The sequence below is a fragment of the Ailuropoda melanoleuca genome, chromosome 4 (assembly GCF_002007445.2).
Source record: "Ailuropoda melanoleuca isolate Jingjing chromosome 4, ASM200744v2, whole genome shotgun sequence".
Classification (NCBI taxonomy): Eukaryota; Metazoa; Chordata; class Mammalia; order Carnivora; family Ursidae; genus Ailuropoda; species Ailuropoda melanoleuca.
The window spans coordinates 107,403,419-107,426,738 of record NC_048221.1 but is presented as its reverse complement, the minus strand read 5'-3'; the positions used below and the strand labels follow the sequence as shown (position 1 = coordinate 107,426,738).

At 43.6% G+C, this 23,320-nt stretch overlaps 1 protein-coding gene across 1 annotated transcript in view; it reads left to right on the top strand.

The window, feature by feature from the left end:
* Positions 1 to 6,108: 6,108 nt before the first annotated feature.
* Positions 6,109 to 23,320, top strand: part of LOC100483962 (interleukin 36 gamma) — a 41,249-nt gene continuing 24,037 nt past the window's right edge. The window contains exon 1 of the mRNA XM_034659516.1: positions 6,109 to 6,274. Coding sequence (XP_034515407.1) covers positions 6,256 to 6,274 — 19 coding nt within the window. The 5' untranslated portion in view covers positions 6,109 to 6,255. The remainder of the gene's footprint in view (positions 6,275 to 23,320) is intronic.

Below are 23,320 nucleotides of genomic sequence, written 5' to 3'. Positions count from 1 at the left end.
AGTCATTGCATTGTGTTAAAAATGTCATTTTTGAAGGACTCAAGTGTGAATATGGTCTGAAGACCAGGAAAGACGAGTCCCAGTGCTGCTCAGAAGGTAAGATTTTTGCAAATATCCATACCAGGGCCAAAAAACCCCTCCTAAAGCAGGACCTTGTAGGTTTGTGCATAGACCCTTTCCTTCCTGTTGACCTTGTATGGGAAGTAACCTTTGAGAACTTTCCTGGTAAATGAATTAGACAAGAGAAATCCTTGAAGAGAAAATGAAGCTTTGCCATGGGTGCCTAGGTACGTTAGGTAGTAGAGAAACAGATCACCTTCACCTACAGATCTGGGGCTTTGAAGTCCTGGCTCACCAACTGGATGGTTCTGGATCATCCAAATGCATTTCTTTCCTCCCAGCCTACTCAGGCAGAGGAGAAGTCCCTGTAGTGGAAGGGGTTGTCTGAGTCTGGGGTGGGAAAATGACACCAGCTTAGGGCTTCTGAGTGCTCCATGGAGGAAGGCACTTGGGTGTTGGCTCAAGGGGATGAAGAGAGGAGGCTTTTAACCCAAATGACTAATGCAAGGACTGTGAAGGGAGAGGCCTATAACATGACAGAGGCCCAACCCCTGAGCCTTCAAGTCACACATGGCAATCAGTGTTCCCAAACTAAAAATAGGACATTTGTCTGACAAATGTGTATCTGCCAACAGAGAGGTTTGGAACCAGCCCTGCTCCTGGAACATGGGCCATGTGATGGCCACCATGCACATTCTGTCCCTTAGGCAGCAGGGAGTGCACACCAGGAAGGCATAAGCACCAGATACTGTAATTTCTCAACCTTGGGGAACTCCAAAAGGTGGCATCGAGGCCATGTCCTAATTCTGCCTCTTTGTAGGTGGCATGTGTAGAAAGGGAAGAGGCTTTCTCTGACTCCAACACAATCCTTGAGAGTCTTTGTCTGAACCTGGCCTGGGGCAGCTCCACCTGCCCCCATTCCTACCTCACCAAGATGCAGTCCTCCTGCTTCTTAGAAGTATAGAGCTGGAGGGACAGGCAGGAAAAACAAGGCCCAGAGTGGTGAGAGGCAGAATTGCCTCAGATAGCCAAGTAGTTAGCAATGCCGAGACTGTGTAAAACCTTCACACCAGAGCACAGAGTTTGAGTTTTCTTCTTCCCTAGGTGCTGTGTGCTCTCAATGTGCAAAGGTTGTTTGGATTATGACCAGAGATTTCCTTCAGGCACTTCTCAAACTTAATGTTTTATCAGGTAGAAGCCTCCAGATTATTCTGAGTAGTGTGGGCAATGTATACTCTACCCCCTGAATTAATGCAATGCATATGTTTGTAATAAGTCAGGGTTCTAGGAAGTTCTGCATTCAGAAACCAAGTTAGTTCTATTTCATTTCCATTTCCACCATTTTTGACCAGGGAAGTTTGTTTTTTTTAGAGAGAGAGACAGGTTGGGGAGAGTGACAGCGGGAAAGGGAAAGAATCTTAAGCAGGTTCTATGGCCAACAGAGAGCCTGACATGGGGCTCAATCTCACAACCTTGAGATCATGACCTTAGCTGAAATCAGGCTTAACTGACTGAGCCACCCAGGCACCCGCAGGAAAGCTATTTTTTTTATGTCATTACTGTCTCTCTGCTTTAGTGTTTCTCAAAACATACAAAAAAGAAGAAAAGCATTAAATGGTCCCTGATGTTCCTAAATCCCTTGAAAATTCCAATTGTATGTGCTAACCTCACTGTCTCTGATTCCAGACTTCACCAGAAGCCCCCCGGAGCCAAACATGAGCTTCCCCACAATGAGCTCTCCCTATTCATGTAAGGCCCCTGGGTGAACTGATGAGGGTGGTGATGGGTGAGGGTGGGGATGAGGGTGGTGGCACTATGTTTCTTAGGGGAGTCACAGGATCAGAGACTGGAGAGACCTAAGGGTGCTATGATGAGGCTGAAACTTTTCCTTTGTGGAAGCGCATCTCAGGAGGGTCAATAAAAAAGATGAACCGTGGGTGGGAGGTGCAGGTAACACATATGTGCTGAATGGCACAGGAGAAAAAAGGTTATGAGCCTGGGAACCTTCCATGTCCTTCTGACCTTCACCAGGAGGCTAGCTAGCAACCCTGACCTCCTCACATAATTTATGAATTTGGCCAGCAGAGGGTGCACACGAAACTCACACCCCTAGTGTCCTGCAGCCCTCACAGATCTAGAACCTTTTCACAGGCTATTAGATAACCTCGTGATGACCTTAATAAAACTCAAGTGCAGAAACTGAGAAAGTGAGGGAGGGTACCTGCCCCAGGTGACACAGGTAATAAGTGCCAGATGCTGGAATTTAAAGGTACTGTTATACCTGTTTGCCCAAGTCAGGTTTAAGGCACCCTGTCACCACCCTCTGCACAGGCAGAGTCAGGAGACCTCAGCCTGAGTCCCAGGTCAACTGCAGGTGACCTTCGTCCCTGGTAAACTGGCAGTGAGCGCACATGGGTGCATGGCAAGCTCCCGCGACTCTGTGAGGGAGGGTGAGTCAGGCACTATTGCTGCTGCCACGGCTGCTGTTGCTCTCACTGTTTGGGAATGGACTCCCTAGAGAAAATAATTACCAGCCTGTTAGAATCACTTACACCTCTGCTGTGGCCTTGAGAAGAAGCTCTGAAGAACGCAGATGGGGTCAGGAACGATGTGATGTGAACTGATCCAGCTAAGAGGATACTGTGCAAATGCATGATGATGGGAGGCCCAAGTCAGAGTGATAGGAGGAAACAGAAGTAAAAGAAGGACAGGTTTAGGAAATATTTAAGAGGCAAACAGCCCAGTGACAGTGCTGGAAATGCAACTTACAGAGGATGTGTGAATGTCTCCCCAGACCAATTAGAATCTCAGGGTTGTGGGGCCCAGGCATCTATGGCCCTAAAATCACCCATCAGGTGATTTCCAGTGTGTGGTGCTTAGCTCCTAGGTACTTATTGCCTAATTTCTCACCTCCTAGTCTTCCATTGGCACTCCAGTGCAAGGATCTGTCCCACCCCAGGCATTGCTGATGGCATTATGCCCCCAGTGAAAAGCTACAGGAAAGAGTCTTAAGAAGAATAAAGATTAACATATTCTGAATCTTTTATATGGCTCAGATACCTGGCTAAATGCTTCTTATTTGAGTAATAAGCATTTTGATCTTCCCAGCACCCCTGCCAGGTAGGTGATATTATTACCCCCTTTTCACAGATAAGGAGGTTTAGAGAGATTTAGTAACTTTTCCTAAATTCTAAATCAGTAAGCGATGGGAGCTTGGGTTGAACCTATCTGTGAAAATGGATAACCCATGCTAAACTGCTTGTTCAGAGCAAGGCAGAAAACCTGGGAGTGGGAGACATCTTCAGTGGCCTGTGATGTTTGAGGCCACAGGCAGGTGGAGGGCTGGGGCTGGGACTCTCACGTGTGGGCTAGAAAGGATTGGCTGTAAAAGGGCAATTTCAGGGAATTTAATCTGTAGCAAGAACAGGAGCACCCTAACCAGGGGTTCCTTTAACAGCTGGCCACTCCTTGTGCTCCCATTCAAGATCCTGGGGCAGGGTGAGGCAGGTGAGGGCAAGAGCAGGGCTGTCTTGGGAATAGAAGAAGACCTTTATCCATCCTGTACTTTGCTTGGCATTGAGTTACCTATACAGAGATAACAGCCTTAGGAGTGGTATACTCTAAGCATTTTGGATCCCAGTGACCCCAATCAATTAAACAAAACTGAAGATCTACATCTTTGAAATGTGTGCATTAGTACATTATGAAACTTACACAAAAGTAGAAAATTCACAAGGACTAAATAAAACAGGAACTGATATTTAGTGGTTTCTTCCTGCATTCCAGTGGACTGTCTGCCTCACCCAACCACCATGCTCTACCCGCATCCCAGCAGACACACACCTAGTGATGTGCTGGCAAATGTTTGACAACCAGTTCTCTGGGAATGGGGGAGTGGGAAGGAGCTCTGATATGTAGCTCTTGCCAGTTTTCATGGTGTAATGATTCCCAACATGGCTGACTTCAAACTGCCAACATGAAGTCCTTGAACATGGATTTGGGAAGAGATGCTAGCAGTTGGCTTATATCAATAAGCTGGTTCCAGCAAACCACTACAGTCACCTTTAAGATCATTTTAGAGCAAGGACTGGTTGGCAAACTATAGCCTGCAGGCAAAATCCAGCTCACCACCTGTTTTGTGTAGTTTGCTAACGTAGCCATGCTCATTGGTCATCTATGGCTACCTTCATACTACAATAGAGCATGTGGCTTCTTGGCCTGCAAAGCCTAGAATATCTACTATACATCCCTTAACAGAAAGTTTGCTGACTCCTACGGTAGAGGGTAGGAGACCAGAGACTGTTGGCAGCCTCTGGACATTCATCCCTGAGTCAGTCTGGTACTTGAAGTACGATTTCCATTAGAGAGCTGCAATGCATGATGGTCACAAAAGTTTACACTATTTTACCCTGCCAAAGTAACAGCAGATGTTTTAGTGTTTTTGTTTGTTTGTTTTTACTTAGCTTAGTTTGTCTTGCAATTTTCAGTAGGAAAATGCATTCTAAATTCCACCTATTCAAGAGACCCAGAGCTGTTGACAGCTACCTGTTACTTCCCCACAGCCTTCCTGCAGAAGGAGCTTTGTCAGAGCAGCTTCATGCAGGAGCTCAAGGCAGAATCAGAGGTCACTTGGCCCAAGGTGGCAGGACAGGCTCTCTTTGGAGAGTGTGCAGAAGGGACCATTTGGCAGTCTCTCATGGTGATTTCTGGTCTCTAAGGTAATTTTCATAGTGCATAGTGCATAGTGATGTGATTTTCACATCAATAATTAACATAACTCTATTGAGGAGGGCAGGGTGGGGATTATTATGCTCATTTCATAGATGAGTAAACAGACTCAGAGACAAGTAATTTGACCAGTCACCCAGATTGTAAATGGCAGGTTTCCAGGTGTTCTGACTCCTGCTACAGAGCAATTTGCACTGTCCCTGAGGTGCTAAAAAGTGACTGTGCTTAAGAATCACCTGGAAAGGGACCCCTGGGTGGCTCAGTTGGTTGGGTATCTGCCTTCAGCTCAGGTCATGATCCCAGCGTCCTGGGATCAAGTCCTGCATTGGGCTCCCCGCTCAGAGGTGAGCCTGCTTCTCTCTCTGCCTGCCACTCCCCCTGCTTGTGCTCTCTCTCTCTCTCTGACAAATAAATAAAATATGATCTTTAAAAAAAGAAAAAAAAATCACCTGGGAAGCATCTGATGAATCTTGACGGTATTGTGCTATGTGAAAAAAGTCAGACAGAGAAAGAGAAATACTGTATGTTATCATTTTTAATGTTGAATCTGAAAAAGCTAAACTCAGAGAAACAATGTAGAGTGGTGGTTACCAGGGGCTGGGGGTAGGGGAAATGGGGAGATATTTGTCAAAGGATACAAACTTCCAGTTGTACGATTAACAAATTCTGGGGATCCGATGTACAGCATGGTGATTACAGCTAATAATACTGTATTGTATATTTGGAAGTTGCTAAACGAGTAGATCTTAAGTGTTCTCACCACACAAAATAATTATGTGATGGAATGGAAGCATTAGCTAATGCTATGGTGATAATCATATTGCAATATATAAATGCATCAAACCAACAGGTTATACACCTGAAACTTATTTATATGTCAATATCTCAGTAAAACTGGAAAAAAATACAGATTCTCAGGGTAGCACACCCTGAGATTCTGATTTAGGCATTCTGAGATATAACTCAGGGATCTAGCTGCCTTGTTAAAAAGCCCTAAGTAATTCTGGTTCAAGTATTTCTTTCTGGTCTACACTTTGAAAAACACTGCTCCCTCCCCATATATCTCCTTAGAAAACAATAATGTGCCTTTGGGATTGAGAGCCATTTCTGAGTGATTGGGTACCAGCAGCCAACTTGTTAGTAGTGTTCAATCTAGGCTGAAACATGTGCCACTAGGGATGTCCTGCGTGACATGATGTCCTGGGTGACATGAGCCTGAACCATGGAGAAATCCCACTGCATGGTGCGTCTGGTGATTGTGCACTGTTCCCAGCAGCAAGGTGCCCAGCAGAAGACAGTGACTGAGCTTGCACAGTGTGGGTTGGCCTGGTAAATCCACTGCCAGTTGACTCATTCATTACAGAAGTGCTTGTGCCAGGCTCTGTGTTAGATGACAAGGATGAAAGGCTGAGTGGACTCAGATGCAGACTGTCCTCAAGGAGCTCATGGTCTGGTGGGGAGACAGACATGAATCAAGCCAACAAGTGTAAGTGGAGAAGCAGTGCCCAGTTCATGACGGGGGTGGGTTGTAACCCAACAGGAAATCAGAAGGCTTCTTTGAGGGAAGAGACACTTGAGCAAGATCACAAGAAAAAGTGGGTGTTGGTTGGCTCAAGGTCTGTCTAGGTTCTAGATAAGGTCAGTCTAGGCTCTGCTGTCTGTCTTTGAGTGGTCCTGATGAGTTTCCTTTATTGATATAGAAAAAAGCAAAGGTGAAAAAAAGGGAGAGCTGTGAACAGCATGGAGCCACCTGCATTTCCTTATATGGCAGGGATGGTTTACCACACCCCAAGCTGTGGTACCCTGATACCCCATTGATATGCCTTTGGGCCCCTCCTTTCTTATGGGGACACAAAGGGAAGGGACAGTGTTGTAAAGGCACAGGGAGCTCCTGCCATTCATCCCTCTTCCACTCTGTCTCCTGACATGCATGAAACCCATTTTCTGACCTGAAAAGTAAAACAAGTGTTGTTGGAAGGGCAATGAATAAAAATGGGCATTGGGCACATCCACAGCATAAGACAGCCTATAGTTCTTCCTTGGAAATTTGGGAAGAGAAACTGCTTTATTCTTTACACACCCCCAAAGCAGATCCTGGCCCCTGATCCACTTTCTGAAAACTGTGGTCACAGCCCACATATTACCAAAGGCTGCAGGGGAGAGAAAAGGAAAGGCAAATTTCATAATGTTGATGTGTGCTAACTACTTCCTGGCTCAGTCAGCAAAATCCTTCAAGAGAAAGATGGACTCAGTCAGACCAGCTCTCTCCAGGTGGCAAGCAAAGATGGAAGGAAACACTGCTTTGCTAAGGAAGGGGGCTTGTCTGCAGCCTGCAATCTAAGTTCACTGCAAATCCCTTTTTTTTTTTTTGGAACTTTGCAGGACCGGGAGAGCCAACTGCTTATGTATGGGCCTTGAAAGCTGCAAAGTGGCAGCTTCCATAGTAGATAAGATTGGGGCCCTACGTCTTTATCAAGCATGGTCCTTCAAGAATAAATATACAAGTGTATTTATTCCAATGTATCAGGCATGGTCCCTTCAGAGTTAGAGCCAGTCAATCTGCCAGCCAGTGTCAGACTAAGGATATTTATGATCTCATCTGAGCCCATTCTGAATTATCTCAAGGCAGCATAATGAAGTTGAGGGACCTCTTACAACACACATCAGTGGCTAAATGCCACTGCCAAACAAGAACTGTCGGTTGTTAGAGCTGCCAAAATGAAAATAAATGCAAACAAAACACACTAAATACTAGTTAAGTACTTACATAATCATATAAAATGGAGAATTCTTGAAAACATTGCAACCACAAAATAATTTTGATTATATATTCTCTTTGGGTTGTAGTCAAAGAAAAAGACAACTGAATTGTTCAGTCTTGCTCTTCATCAAATCACTTCAATTTTAGATATTAGTCATGTTGTTTTGGACTCTAGATCAGCAGATAAATCAAGTGAGTAAGCTAATTTTGTAAGTATCAAGATTTTCAATTAGAAAGTAATTGTATGGCTCACTGAATTATAAAAGAAAGGCATAGTGTTTCAGTAAACTGTTGGCTTTAGTCTTAAGATGACACAAACAGGGTTTACCTTTCTAAAGGATACAAGGGGAAAGACCAACAACAGAGCAAAAGGAGGCACTGACTACCAGACCCCAAATTTTTACTAGGCTTTCCCAGTGCAGATGACAATTTCTGAGTGGGTGAGGCTCACCTAGACTTTAAGCATTGAATCTGTTATATGCAACCTAGAAATCAAACTGATACTAGCCTCCACCATCCCCTGCCCCCAAATTTGTACCTGACTCTTGGGTCCCATTCTGATTGCCTTCCTGGACACCACCCCCACAGCACTTTAGTATCTGGACCTTGCTTTGCTTTGGACCTAAACCCAAATAAGTCACGAGTGCACTGCTGCCTGCCTTCAGGCTTCCCAGAAGCAGCTTCTCCCAATTCTTTGTTACTGGTTCCTCCCACCTGTTCACAGCTGCTGCCCCATCCTCCTCCACTGGGGACTCATGGACAGTGCCTTGCCATACCCCTTGGATCCTGGACACCACTGAACCTCTCTCAATGTACCTGCAGCTGGGTCAGCTTCCCTAGAATTCATCATCCACATGCATCACTTATTACAGAGCTTGCATTGTCCAGGCTATCCTCCTGGAGAAGATAACCAGTATTGTCTGGCTGTATCTTGAGAAACAGAAGCACCCAGGTGAGGTTGGGCATGTTTAGGAAAGCAACAAACCCACAGGCACTGAGATCATCACTTCCCAGAAATTTATTTCACCTAGAACTTTGTAATTAACCACATTCTACTTTTTTTTTTTTTAAGATTTTATTTATTTGAGAGAGAGAGAGCACGTGTGCAAAAGCAGGGGGAGCAGCAGAGGGAGAGGGAGAAGCAGGCTCCCACTGAGCAGGGAGCCTGATGCCAGGCTCGATCCCAGGACCCTGGGATCATGACCTGAGCTCAAGGCAGACGCTTAACTGCCTGAGCCACCCAGCCTCCCCCATACTCTACTTTTTATAGCCCAAACAACATACACTTTAAAGGGACAAATGATGTTGAAGGCAAAGCCCATATGCTTGCAGAGTGAAGACAACATGGTACAGGGAGAAGATATGTTCTTATTTGCTATTCTCTATAGAAATACACAAATATTGGGCACCTGGGTGGCTCAGCCGGTTAAGTGTCTGCCTTCAGCTCAGGTCATGATCCCAGGGTCCTGGGATAGAGCCCCACATGGCATTGGGCTCCCTACTCAGTGGGGAGCCTGCTTTTCCCTCTCCCTCTGCTGCTCCCCCTGCTTGTGCTCTCTCTCTCCCTCTCTCTCTCTCTCTCAAATAAATAAATAATTAAAAAAAGAAAAAATAAGCACAAATGTTGACATAAAATGAATAAACCTTTTAGAATCTCTAAAAGAAAGAAAGAGAATTTTATTTGAGCCCAAGTTAGATGCCTGGGAAACATGCTCTTCAGGAGGAAGAAATTGCTCCAGAGAATGAACAGTTTTTATGGTTATATACCTTTTTACAACTTGTGAAAGCTCAAAAGACAATAGATTAAGATATAAGCAGGAATCATAAATTTTAATGTCAAGGAATGCAGGGAGTAGGAGCATCGATCGAGATCTTAAGGACAAGATGATTTCCTTCAGGCTACTTATTTACAAAGCAGGTTTCCAATGTGTGCTGGTGGACCATAAATCAGGCTTTTGGTTTAAACAAAGTTTATGTACAGTCATGCTGACTTAGAAAGAAATCTAAAATGGCTTCCCTTCTGTATCAGGCCTTTAGAGAAGGCCTCATCATGAAGAACACTCAAATAAGAACAAACAGGCGCTATTTATTCGGAGTTTGCTCTAGCAAAGGAGTCAGCCACCATCACTTGCATTTGGCAGTGATTCAAAGGCAGGCAGAGGAGTGGGTAAGCTGTGTGGTGCAAAAGGGGAGGGCTTCAGGTGTGTATTGACCGGAGTTGTTGGTGTGGGAAGCTGGAGGTGGGCCATCCTGTGTGCTTGTTTTGAAGGGCATAGTTGGTTTTCTCTGGTTGGTCCTGAGTTGGAAGTGGAGACAAAAATAGAAAAGCTGACAATCATTGAACATGTCCTGATTCTGGGCCAATTGCTACAGAAGCTGAGGGTTAGAATTCTGTTGTCATAGATGGTCTGGCCATTCCCATTTGCAGATTCAGTCTCCTACTGTATTGAGATTCACATTGGTATTTTGAAATTTGAATTGAGGGTTCTTTTTTAAAATTTTTTTTCTTTTCCTAGATCTTTCTTTACTCCCACAGTTTGTCTGTGCATTTAGAGGTACAGATGAAGTACCTGGAATTTGCAGCTGACTCCAAAGTGAAATAGGAACCAACCTATTCCTTGAGGGAGGCGAAGGGATCTTCATTGTTCAGCGAGTTTGGTTCTTTGATGTTCTTTTTGGAAATACAAAGGAGAATTTATTAGGTAGTCAGGCTACTTTGTGAAGGAAAGAAGGAAAGATCAGGCAGTCTTTGCCAAAGTTTGGGTTTTCAGCCTTAGTATTTGGGCTTCCCATTTCCCTGAACTGGGAGGACAGGGGACATTTCTTTCCCAGTCTCTTACTTTCAATTGCAATATGTTTTGGCTCTTTGACTTTATCACAGGAGGGACAGAGTTCTCCTTTAGAGACAGCCAAAAAGAATATGATTTTTCTTGATAATTAGCTTTTCTTTAGTGTCAAGTTGATGTATAAAAGGTCTCTGGAAAAAGTCAGAAAACTGAGTCAGCTCTAGTAGTAGAAAAATGATCTTTTTTTCTTTTGCATTTCTGGTACAACACCCTATTTCCTTTAGCAAGGCCATCAAATTCTCATACATGAGTTGGCCCAGGAGCCAAGAACATCTTGATTCTTGGAATTTCCCTCTCCCTATGCCTCTGGCTCCTTCTTCCTTCCAACCCTTCCAGGTAAACTTTTAGATCCAGGACTCGCTTGGGCCCATCTCCTTTCACTGTTGCCCACCACCAGCTGGTCTTTCAGACTGTTCCCCAGGAGGCAGCCTTTTGCCCATTCCAGAGAAGAGAGTAGCTGAAGGCCCCATTGGGAGAGGGGCTTTATACAGGCCAGGTGGGAAGTGAGAGAATGAGAATCATTTCTGGTAAATAAAGCAAGATGGAGAGTCACCTGGGGTTGTGGTGCTTTTGTCTGGAACCACTTTGAAGACCCTGACTTCTAGAACCAGAACTTTCTGGTTTGGGTCTTGAGTAGTATGTGTATCTAAGGTTATAGATTTGATCTTTACCCCTGAAAAACAGTACCAGAGATTACGAACAATGAACATGCCTCAGTTCACCAGCCTTGGATCTCTTCTTTACCCACTGGGCTCCGGCAATATGTGCTCTTCTCATTAATTTTTCACCCCAACCCATTAATACGTTCATAGAGGAACTTTAGTAATTAACCACACCACTCTGGAGTCAGACTGAGTTGGGGCCAAATCCCTGTTGGTAATTTACAATCTGAACAAGCTACTAAGCTTCTTCAAATTTCATTTTGCCCACCAGTAAAATGGGGATAATAAAAGCTATCTTACATAGGATTGATGTGAAGTATAAGGGGATTCAATGAAAGTCAATTATTAATATTAGTAGTAGTACAGATAACATCCAATGAAAGTTCATCATTATTATTGTGTTGATAAATCTAATGGAAGTTCATTATTATTATTAGTAGTAGTAGTAGTAGTATCGATAACCCTCTCTTTTGCACCCTCTCACTGGTGGGCCCATGGCATCAGCAACACCCAGGTGGCACAGATCTCTGCTGTGTTAGCCACCACTTGGGATGATGGTGAGGACAGTGAAAGGGTGAGGATGACAGGATGAGGCAGGAAGCACCCAAGAGCAGCAGCTTTCTGTCAGGAAGGGGATGGAGATAGCAGGTCTTGAGGAAAATGCAGAGAGGTTGTACTTGCCCTCGTGGAGCCTGAGTGGGCAGGACCAGCTGCAGCAGTGGCCGGGGATCTGCTTGACTATGGGGGGTTTGGGGATTCAGTTGATCAGCCCTGCTTATGGGGGATAGGGTTGCGGGACAATTCTAGACAGGGAATTTGTCCCTATGCCATCTCTGATAGGGATGACCAAACATCAGTGGCTGAATTCGGGCTTTGCATGAGGGTGGGGTATGAGCCCACATACAGGACTGATGACTGAGTCTATGTAGAACAACAGATATAAAATGTGATTGATGTGATAGATTAGCATTTATACTATATAATTATGTACAAACATAAACAAACACAACAGTCTTGTTTCTGACTCTATAAACATGATACCTTTAGCAGGGATATGGTTGGTACGCTCTTCCGTGTTACCCACTGATCTTAGGATCACCTGAGGAGTTTTAAAATTATAGAACTGGGGGGCGCCTGGGTGGCACAGCGGTTAAGTGTCTGCCTTCGGCTCAGGGTGTGATCCCGGCGTTCTGGGATCGAGCCCCACATCAGGCTCCTCCGCTATGAGCCTGCTTCTTCCTCTCCTACTCCCCCTGCTTGTGTTCCCTCTCTTGCTGGCTGTGTCTATCTCTGTCAAATAAATAAATAAATAAAATCTTTAAAAAAAATAAAATTATAGAACTGGGTCCCATCCCCAGTGACTGACTTAATTGATATGGGGTAGTGCCCAGGCATTGATATTTTTTGAAAGCTCCCAAGTGATTTTAATGTGTGGCCAGGGTGAAGAGTCATTGTGCAGGGGCGCCTGGGTGGCACAGCGGTTAAGCGTCTGCCTTCAGCTCAGGGTGTGATCCCGGCGTTATGGGATCGAGCCCTGCTTGTGTTCCCTCTCTTGCTGGCTTGCTTCTTCCTCTCCCACTCCCCCTGCTTGTGTTCCCTCTCTCGCTGGCTGTCTCTATCTCTGTCTAATAAATAAATTTAAAAAAAAAAGAGTCATTGTGCAATAGGATTGGGCTCCTAATTGGAAATAGTTTGCACCATCAGGCAATACCGTATCTGATAATAGTTAAGCTCCCCTCCTAGATTTTCTGATACAAGATGAGTCATGTTTACAAGTTTGTATGAGGAGAACTACTTTCCTGTCCTTGTTTTTTTCTTCTACTGTTCTAACTCCAAGTGCTTTGGAAATCCCACGGGGAGATGAATCTAGAAATTTAATCTCTTAGCTACTGCAGAGAGTTAAGTGTTGGCATTTGTGCCAGATCTAGTTGGGACTGGTAGGAAAGGAGTACCCAGAAATCCTTTTCTCTCCCATCAACTTCAGCCCCCATTTTGATCAGATAGAGTCCTTGCTACAAGGTTTTCTTACTTTGCTAGGATATTTGGAGGTCATATTTATCCCAATTATTAGTTTAGAATCACAGTTCCCAAAGTGTGAACCAGGGAGCCCTTGGGTACCTCACCACACTCACAGAGGTGCCATGGGATGTTTTAAATTTTCAAGGGAAACACAGATATCTGTCAGACCCATAAAAACCACTATCATTAAGTTGTTTCAACCTGACTATTTAATAAACAGAACTGACAGGCGCTCCTATCTTAGAGGCTCTGTGAAGAAATTTCTGAGACACTAAGGGCACAGTGAGTTGAGAGAGTTTGGGAACCTGTGACTTAGAAGTTGGAGGTGATGGTTCTTGGGCAGAGCACTGTCTTGGGATTAGTATATCCTTTTGACAGTGCATTTAGGTGTGGGATGAAATCTCATCGAGTGGGACTGAGATGTGCTAGGAGACCATAGCAGATCTATCTGCCTGATAAAGAAGGAGCACTCTGGGGGCAGTTGGTTAAGCATCCCACTCTCAGGTCATGGTCTCAGGGTCCTGAGGTCAAGCCCCATGTTGGGCTCCGAGTGGAGTCTGCTTGAGATTCCCTCTCCCTTTCCCTCAGCCCCTCCTCACTGTGCACTGCCCCCCCAATAAATAAATAAAGTGTTAAAAAAAAAAAAAGGAAGGAACACTCTGATGCTTTCACAAGCAGGAAGGGAAGGATGAGGCATGGGGTCTGAGAATAGAGAGGAGATGAGGGAAATGAGAGGAAAGGAAGGCCTGGGAGTTGGGACTAGAGGAGTAAGGTGGTCTTTGAGAAGTTCCTGAGAGCAATATCACTGATAGGTGTCAACCAAGAAGGGCAGAAATTGTTGGGCTGTCATCATCCCCCATGTGTGCTGGCTCCTTGGTGGTCAAGTCGCAATCTGGGGATCAGCAGCATCATTTGAGAGCTTGTTAGAAATGAATCTGGGGGCGCCTGGGTAGCGCAGTCATTGCGCGTCTGCCTTTGGCTCAGGGCGTGATCCCAGCGTTCCGGGATCGAGCCCCACATCAGGCTCCTCCCCTGCGAGCCTGCTTCTTCCTCTCCCACTCCCCCTGCTTCTGTTCCCTCTCTTGCCGGCTGTCTATCTCTGTCAAATAATTAAATAAAAAATCTTAAAAAAAAAAAAAAGAAATGAATCTGGGACCCCATGGCAGACCCAGAATCAGACTCTGCATTTTAACAGGATCCCCAGACGACCCTTATGCACAGGTATTTGAGGAGTGCGTGCTAGCTGAGAGACTCTCAAGCACTGCTGACACTGAAACACCCAAAGGAGTTAAAAAAAATACTGAAACTCTTATTTAATTGATCTAGGGAGTACACTTGGCATCAGGGTATTTAAAAGTCTTCCAGGTGTTTCTAAAGCCAAGTTTGAGAACTACTGGTCTGGTAACAACTGCTTTGTGAGAGTGGGTTTTTTGTTTTGTTTTGCTTTTGGTGGGGGGTGTGTTGGGGTGAAACCAAAGTTCTCTGTCAGTTTGGGACAAACATAGGAAAAAAACTGAAATATGTGAGCCATGAGAGAGATCAACATATATAAGAAATCAGGGACTATAAGAGGTACCCCTGAAGTGTTAGGGGATAGGTATAAGGGAAATTGAGTTTCCACCATATGTTAAATAGGGAATTAAGTGAATTCCTACTTAAACATTGCAAAAAGAATGACTCCAATAGCCTGGAGCAGTTGGAGACATGCAGGTGACTTGACATCCAGTTACAGACAGAATTGGCTCACAAGGGGGTGCCTGGGTGGCTCAGTCAGTTAAGTGTCTGCCTTTGGCTCAGGTCATGATCTCAGGGTCCTGGGGATCGAGACCCGTGTCAGGCTTCATTCTCAGTGGGGAGTCTGCCTCTCTCTCGCTCTGTCTCTCTCTCTCAAATAAATAAATAAAATCTTAAAAAAAGGTAAAAAAAAAAAGAATTGGCTCGCAAGGCTAATGAAATTCACAAGAGATCTTCAGAGGGTATCCACTCAGGTGATATCCACAGAGCCACCTAAAAAAATTCTATATTCAGTCTTCTGAGATCTGTATCCAACAAGCAAAGAAGGCTCAAAGCAGTGGTTTCCAAAAGTACTTTCCTAAAATTCTCTATTTGCCTGCAAAATTAGTCCAGCCCCCTGGACTAGAGGGAGCGAGTGACATATCAGTGGCATATCAGACATACCAAGTGACATATGAGTGACCTATCATACCTACCACATGCATCAAGGTATGTATTTTCTCAAGCTCCATTCTCTTTCCCCCTAGATCACTGACAACCCATTGATTTCTAGGGAAATCCCTCCTGGCAGAAAATGGCTGTTCTTGTACCTTGGAGCAGGTGGATCAGAGTAGGTCTTAGGGATAAAATTTGGAAAAGTTCGAAAAGCCTTAAGGGAGGAGGTCCTCCTAGTGAGAAGACAGCTGGGCCAAGCCAGTGAGAGCTGTCACATCTCCCCATCCATGAAGGTCCACTGTTAAGGAAGTCAGTTTTGGGCTAGGCCAGAGGGTTGAGAAGGGCCAAAGTCTATGGTGTCCACAGCCCAGGAGGGTGTTCCAGAAACTGGGGGTGAGAATCACATACCTGGGCTAGGGATATACCATGCTTGCGGCTCTGAATGGATGTCGGGAGCTATGTTGTGTCTTTTTTTTTTTTTTTTTAAAGATTTTATTTATTTATTCGAGAGTGAGAGAGCAGAGCACAAGAGAGGGCACAAGCAGGGGGGAGAGGCAGAAGGAGAGGGAGAGGGAGAAGTAGGTTCCCCCCTGAGCAGGGAGCCTGATGTGGGGCTTAATCCCAGGACCCTGGGATCATGACCTGAGTTGAAGGCAGATGCTTAACCGACTGAGCCACCCAGGTGCCCCGTATGTTGTGTCTTATATAACACTGAGACCATTGCCTCATTGGAAAAGAAAAATAAAATGGGAGTGGATAGATGTGAAATAATGAAAGCAACAAACAGTTTGTCAATAACTCACTGGTAGGGCAGAATAAATACGGTGCAACTTCTTTGACATTCTTCTCCTTGACAAGGGTGGTCAGTGTTCCCTCTCTTGACTCTGGGTGGGCTCTGTGATTGCTTAACCAGTATTTAACAGAATGCAGTAGAATTGTGCCACTCCCAGACACATCCAGGTCTTAAGAACTGGCAACTTGAAAAAAAATTGATATATAATTGACATATAACATTGCATAAATGTACAATATATTGGTTTGATACATTTATATATTGCAATATGACTACTACAGTATTTAGCTAACATACCTTTATCATATCACACAGTTATAATTTATTTTTTTTGTGTTGGGAACAGTTAGGATCTAGTCTGTTAGCAACTTCAAAGTTTATGATACAGTATTGTTGATTATAATCATTATGTTGTGCATTAGATCTCTAGAACTTGTTTATCTACTATTTGCAAATTTGTACCCTTAAATAACATCTCCCTAGTTTCCCCACCTCCCAGCCTCTGGTAAGTGTTCTACTCTCTGTTTTTGCAAGTTCATTTTTTTTAAGATTCTACATATAAGAGGTATTATACAGTATTTGTCTTTCCCTGTCTGACTTATCTCAGCATAATGGCCTCAATGTTCATCCATGTTGTTGTGGATGGCAACTTTTCCTTCTTTCTCATGGCTGAGTAATATTCAGTTATGTAAGTATACCACATCTTAATTCATTCACTCATTGATAGGCACTAAGGTTGTTTCCGTACATTGGCTATTGTGAATAATGCTACAATGAACATGGATGTGCAGATATCTCTTCAAGATACTGGTTTCAGTTCCTTCAGGTGTATACCCAGGAATGGGATTGCTGGATCATATGGTAGTTCCCTTTTTAGTTTTTTGAGGGACCTCCATACTGTTTTCCATAAAGGCTGTGCCATTTTACCTTCCTAGCAGCTGTGTACAAGGGTTCCCTTTTCTCCAGATTCACACCAACAGTTGTTATCTCTTGTCTTTTTAATAAAAGAGGACTGGTATTTTTTTTTCAAGATTTTATTTATTTATTTGACAGAGAGAGAGACAGCCAGTGAGAGAGGGAACACAAGCAGGGGGAGTGGGAGAGGAAGAAGCAGGCTCCCAGCAGAAGAGCCTGATGTGGGTCTCGATCCCAGAACGCTGGGATCACACCCTGAGCCGAAGGCAGACGCCCAACGAGTGTGCCACCCAGGCGCCCCAGGACTGGTAGTTTTTATGTCATGCTCCTGAAATATGTATTCTTGCGCACCAGTCATCACATTGTGAGAAATTACAAGCAGCCTTGTGAAGAGGTCCACATGGAAAGGAATTGGGGCCCCACTGACAGCCCGGCTGAGCTCCTAGCTGACAGCCAGCACCAACATGCCAGTCAAGTGAGTGGCCTCCTGGAAATGCATCCTTCAGCCATATGAAACAGAGTCAACCATTTCAGCTGAGCCCTACCCATATTGCAGAATTATGAGTAAAATAAGCCACTAAATTTTGGGGTGGTTTGTGATGCAGTCATAGATCATTGGAACAGAATTTGGTATCAGCAGTGAAGTGCTCCAGTGACTAAAGATTACAACGTGTGCTGTTGCTTTGGGTTTGGATGGCAGATGGAAGTTGGAAGGCTTTGGGAAGACTGTTAGTGAGGGCTAGGAGAGTGAGGAAAGCACTACTGACAAAAATGATGTGTGTTATGTAGGGGTGAGAAGTTTAGAAAAAGTGTTGCCTGAAGTAATGTGGGAAACTGGAAGACCTCAGAGGGATTTAGGGCAGGCCTAGTAGATCCTTGAAAAAAACAGAAGCCTCACCGGTGACACAAGGTAGAGTGGGCTGTCTTGAAAAGAAATGTAGGTGTGTTTTTCCCCTAATGGAATTGGCTATACATTGAAAATGCAAAACATTTTTAAAAAAAGATTTTATTGGGGAGCCTGGGTGGCACAGCGGTTAAGCGTCTGCCTACGGCTCAGGGCGTGATCCCGGCGTTCTGGGATCGAGCCCCACATCAGGCTCCTCCGCTGTGAGCCTGCTTCTTCCTCTCCCACTCCCCCTGCTTGTGCTCCCTCTCTCGCTGGCTGTCTTTATCTCTGTCAAATAAATAAATAAAATCTTTAAAAAAAATAAAAATAAAAGAAGATTTTATTTATTTATATGAGAGTGAGAGAGAGAGAGCACAAGAGAGGGCAGGGGGGAGGGGCAGAAGGAGAGAGAGATGGAGTAGCAGACTCCCTGATGAGCAGGGAGCCTGATGTAGGGCTCCATCCCAGGACTCTGGGATCGTGACCTGAGCTGAAGGCAGACACCCAACCAACTGAGCCACCCAGGTGCCCCGAATGCAAAACATTTTTAAAGGAATTGTAGTAGCTTGGACTGAAAGGGACAGAGAAATAAAAAATGGAGGCCTTAACATATAACATGTTATCTAAATATATATATTTTATAAATATATTTATATTTCAATGTATTTGTATAAAATATATTTTATATAAATATAAAATATATAAATATATTTTAATACATAAATATATATTATATAAAATAATATAATAAAATATATAATATAATTATATAGTATACATCTATAATGTAATAAGATATATAAATATATTTTAATATATGAAATATATAATATATATTTATTTGTGTATTAAATGTATTTATATGTGATATAAATATATATTGTAATATTACTATATATAATAATATATATTATATATAATAAAAATAATGGCCCCAAAAGATGTGTACATCCTAACACCAGAACTTGTGACTATGTTAACTTACATGGCAAAAGGGCCTTGCAGATGTGTTTTGGTTAAGGATCTTGAGGTAGGGTGATGATTCTGGATTATCCAGGTGGGCCAGGGTATTTACAAGGGACATTAGAAATGAAAGCGGACATCAGGAGGGTCAGAGTGAGAGTGATGCAGTGTTTGAAAAAGATTCAATTAGCCATTGCTGTCTTTGAAGATGAAGGGGAGATGTGGAATACAGGTGCCTCCTAGAAGCTGGAAAAGGCAAGGAAGCAATTCTCCCTTAGAGCCTCCAGAAAGAGCCTGCCAACATCTTGATTTTGGCCCAGTGAGACCCATTTCCAACCTCTGACTTCCAGAACTGGAGGACCGTATTTGAGTTGTTTGCATTATAAAGTTTGTGGTGATTTTTTTCTACAGCAGTGATAGGAAACAAACACGGACATCCAGCTTTCCATGGGCTGGAAGCAGGCTAAGAGAAGTCCCCACTGCAGACACGGGCTACTCTAAAGGGAAAAAGAAGGGTGGCTCAGAGGGTGGGGCTGATGGCTCCAGGGTAGAGCCTGCTCCCAGGGAGCAGGGCAGGTCCCTAATCAAATTGGTGATGTGGTCCCAGCAGGACTTGTGAAATGCTATGAACCAGGGACTGCTGTATATGTCTGGAACCTCTCCTTCTGAATAGGAAATCTCTTGTTGTCTCTCTCTGCCTGTTCACCACTGCATGTTGGGTATGTGTGGATAGATAACTTACCGCTTTGGTTCACAGGTCTTCAGATTGGGAGAAACTTCATCCAAAAAACCATATCTATACCTGGACATGATTTAGATCAGCGATGGGCAACTTTTTCTGTAGAGGACTAGATAGTAAATCTTTTCCGTTTAACAGGCCATCTAGTTTCTGTCATTACTAGCCAACTGTGCCATTGGAGCACAAAGGCAGTCAAACACAATGTGTAAATGTGTGGGCAGGCCAGACCTGGCCTGCAGGCCAGAGTTTACCTGATTCATATGATGAGGTCCTGGACATCAAGCCGATGCCTTAACTGGATGAGATTTTGGGAGCCCTTGGGTGGGCGTAAGTGTGTTTTGCATAAGTGAGGACTAGAAATAAGGCAGACTATAATAGATTAAAAATAAAGGCAAATTCCTTGACATTTTTCTCATTGAGAGATGGCATTTATGTGCATTCCTCTTGAATCAATGCAGGTTCTGTGATAGATCAGTAGAATTATGACAGAAATGAAGTATTGCCAGTTCTGGGTCCAAGCCTTTAAAGATTAGCAACTTTGACTGTTCTTCCATTCTTTGGGAGGTTGGGTTGCTTGTTCTCGAACACAGCTGCCATTCTGTAAAGAAGCCTAAGCAGCCACAGTATGGGTTATGTGAGCATTTGTGGCTCTGAACAATTGACTTAGAAACAGACCTGTGGGACTCAGTCTGTTCCTAACTCTGGCTCTTTGTGTACCTTTTAACTGGGCCCAATGAGTGACTGTAGCTCTGGGCCTGACCCACAGGGCCATGAGGCAGAGAGGTGGTGCCAGGAACAGGACTGGGGACACAGATGGTCTTTGCTGAGTGTTTCTCATGATACACTTCCACAGAGCTGTGTGCCCCACCCCCAAAGTCTTTCTTTAATTTATAAGTTAATTCTTATAGCAACAACAGAAATAGAAGGGTAGGAGTTACTCCTCCATTTAACATAGGAAGTGCTTGTGGGGTCCAAACATGGTTAGGGGCAGGATGGGCCAAAAGGACTCTTTTCTGTTAGTCCCAAGCTCAGCTCTCTCTGTGGGACTAGGCCCTGGAGAAGACCAGAAGGGCCTTGTGCCCTCCAGACCCAACTGCCAATGATCTGTTTTCTCCCAGCTCTGATTCTAGGACAATGCCTTATCAACTGTGGGTTGAGAACCATACTAAGTCATAAAAATCAGTTGGGGAAAAAAAAAAAGAATAGAACATACATCAGAATCCATTAAACATAGTAAGGGAGAATAATATATTATGGTAAAGCTCTTTTTTTTTTTTTAACGATTCAGCTGGACTATTCTGCTCTCATGACTTGAGCTGAAAATGGATTGGATGGGAGCAGTTGGGTTTTTTAAGACACACTGATGTTTTAACATCATGTGGTGTGGAATTCAGATGTCCCAGCAAGATTTTACACCCTAGATCTTCCCTGTGAATTCGATAATCACCCAAAGTAACTGAATCTCCGTGCTTTCAGAAACAACTTGACATAAAGCCATGACACCTTTCTATTTCTGCAGCCCCATTACCAGGACACAAACTCTTTCAGTGCTTCTAGAATATCTTATTTATTTTAAAGCATTTATTTGCTCATGAATATTCATCCCCAGTAGATGTCTTGTAGAATTTCTCTTCAGGGATCTCAACTGCTGTAATAACTGCACAGTTACTTATGCATTTCTATCAATCTGAAATGAAAATTTTAACTTAATATTCTATTAGTAGTTATTATTTGAGAGTGGAACCTTTTCTTTTTGCTCCACTGGTCTCAGTGTAACATCTTTCACACAAGCTAGGTAAGAGACTGATTCTGTCACTGTGTGAGGCATTTGCCTTCAATAGTTAACTGCATCATTCTCTAACTAGCTCCTGTTGTAACCAAGCTCACAAAATCATTGTTTCTTATTCTGCATTTGTAGACACTTTGGCAATCTCCATTCACCTTGCAAGGTGTCCTCACAGTTTGTTTCCTGCTCCTGGTGATAACTCTTCCATGCAAACAAGACATTTAAACTAAGGAAGAGAATTATTTGGAGCCTGAATCCAAATATAATTGTTATTATGTCTGCTACAAAACAAGACACCAGTACCAAAATGAGTCATTCATGCTAAGCTCCATGTCACCAAACTGAGGCTCAGTTACAGTTTTAGCTTTCCCTGAAATGGAATCTGAAACCAGCAGTTAAAAAAAAAAAAAAAAAAAAAAAGCAGGTCATTCAGGAGTTACCTGATCAGCACTAGCTAGGTAATCTGCCTGACACACCTCTGCCATCACCTAAGGGAAAGTAACCTTGCAATAAGCAATAATCAACCTGATTTTTTGCCAAGTAGGACTTCCTTGTTTCCGCTCCCTTCTGCCTATTAAAGTCCGCACAGCTCCTCAGAGCTCCTTTCTATCTACTAGATTGGATGCTGCTTGATTGGAATTGATTGCTGCTCAAATTCTTAAAAATTTTTAATATGTCTCAGTTTTATCTTTTAACATGTTGATGACAGAGTTTTGTCCCCACAGCTGTGAATGATTTGTGAATTAGATATCTTTTGAATTTTATTTAATTTTTATACACCCTGTTCCCCAGAAAGTAAACAACTTATGAAAATTGAATGTTTCATCTTGAGGCTGTAGGTCTTTATGATTTTACACAGTCAAATTTTCATAATTTTTTATGTTACCTACATTTTAAAGAATGTTTCAAAATTCCAAAAAATTAATCATACAACAAGAAAAATAAGATATACTGATCTGGTAAATTTCATGTGTTCAGTAACTAAAAATCTGAAAAGGCTTCAGTCATATAAATGCAAAATTATTTAAAACAATTTGCTGAAGGTACAAAGACCAAAAGTTCACTTTAACTAGCTAAATTTAATTTTGTTAAACTATTTTGTATTTTTTGAAAATTTATTTCATTATGAAATTTTTTTTTTAAGATTTTATTTATTTATTTGACAGAGACAGCCAGCAAGAGAGGGAACACAAGTAGGGGGAGTGGGAGAGGAAGAAGCAGGTTCCCAGTGGAGAAGCCTGATGTGGGGCTTGATCCCAGAATGCCGGGATCACGCCCTGAGCCGAAGGCAGACGTTTAACGACTGTGCCACCCAGGCGCCCCTCATTATGAAATTTCATCAGTCAGATTTTGGTAGGTTAACATTACAAGCCCATAATAAATTCATACGTGAACTCGGTTGCAAGGTAAAATGTATTTCAAATTGGGATGCAGTAAAAAGGAAGTTTGAAAGCACGATGCTAAGCTTGCGACAAAGGTCTTGCCTTCAGGCCCCGCGCGGAGTTCAGAGATGCAGCCCCCTACCCCCGTCGGGAGTGTGGCCTGCGGAGTGGCCTGCGGAGGCTCGGCCTTTTGATGTCATTCGGTGCCGCGGCGCCCTCTGCTGGTCCCAGGAGGCACAGCTGACTGCTCTGCCAGGGTCTTAGCTCCAAGCCCTGAGGATGTTCTGGGGTGACCAAAGGGCAGGCTCTGGATTCCTTGGCAGCCAGGCCCTCTCTGTAGCAGCATCCAGGAATGGTCAGGGGCCGAGGATGGCTCTTGAAGGGGTTTGTGATGAACCAAACACTTGCATTCATGAAGCTACGATGAGCAAGGCAGTCAGATGAATCAGCTCACGACAGGTCTGGTGGGCGCACTAAGGAGCTTGGACTTCCTGGGTAGATGGTGAGGAGTGCTGGTGTGATCAGGCCTGAGTTTTATTTATTNCCTGAGTTTTATTTATTTTATTTTATTTTATTTTATTTTATTTTATTTTATTTTATTTTATTTTATT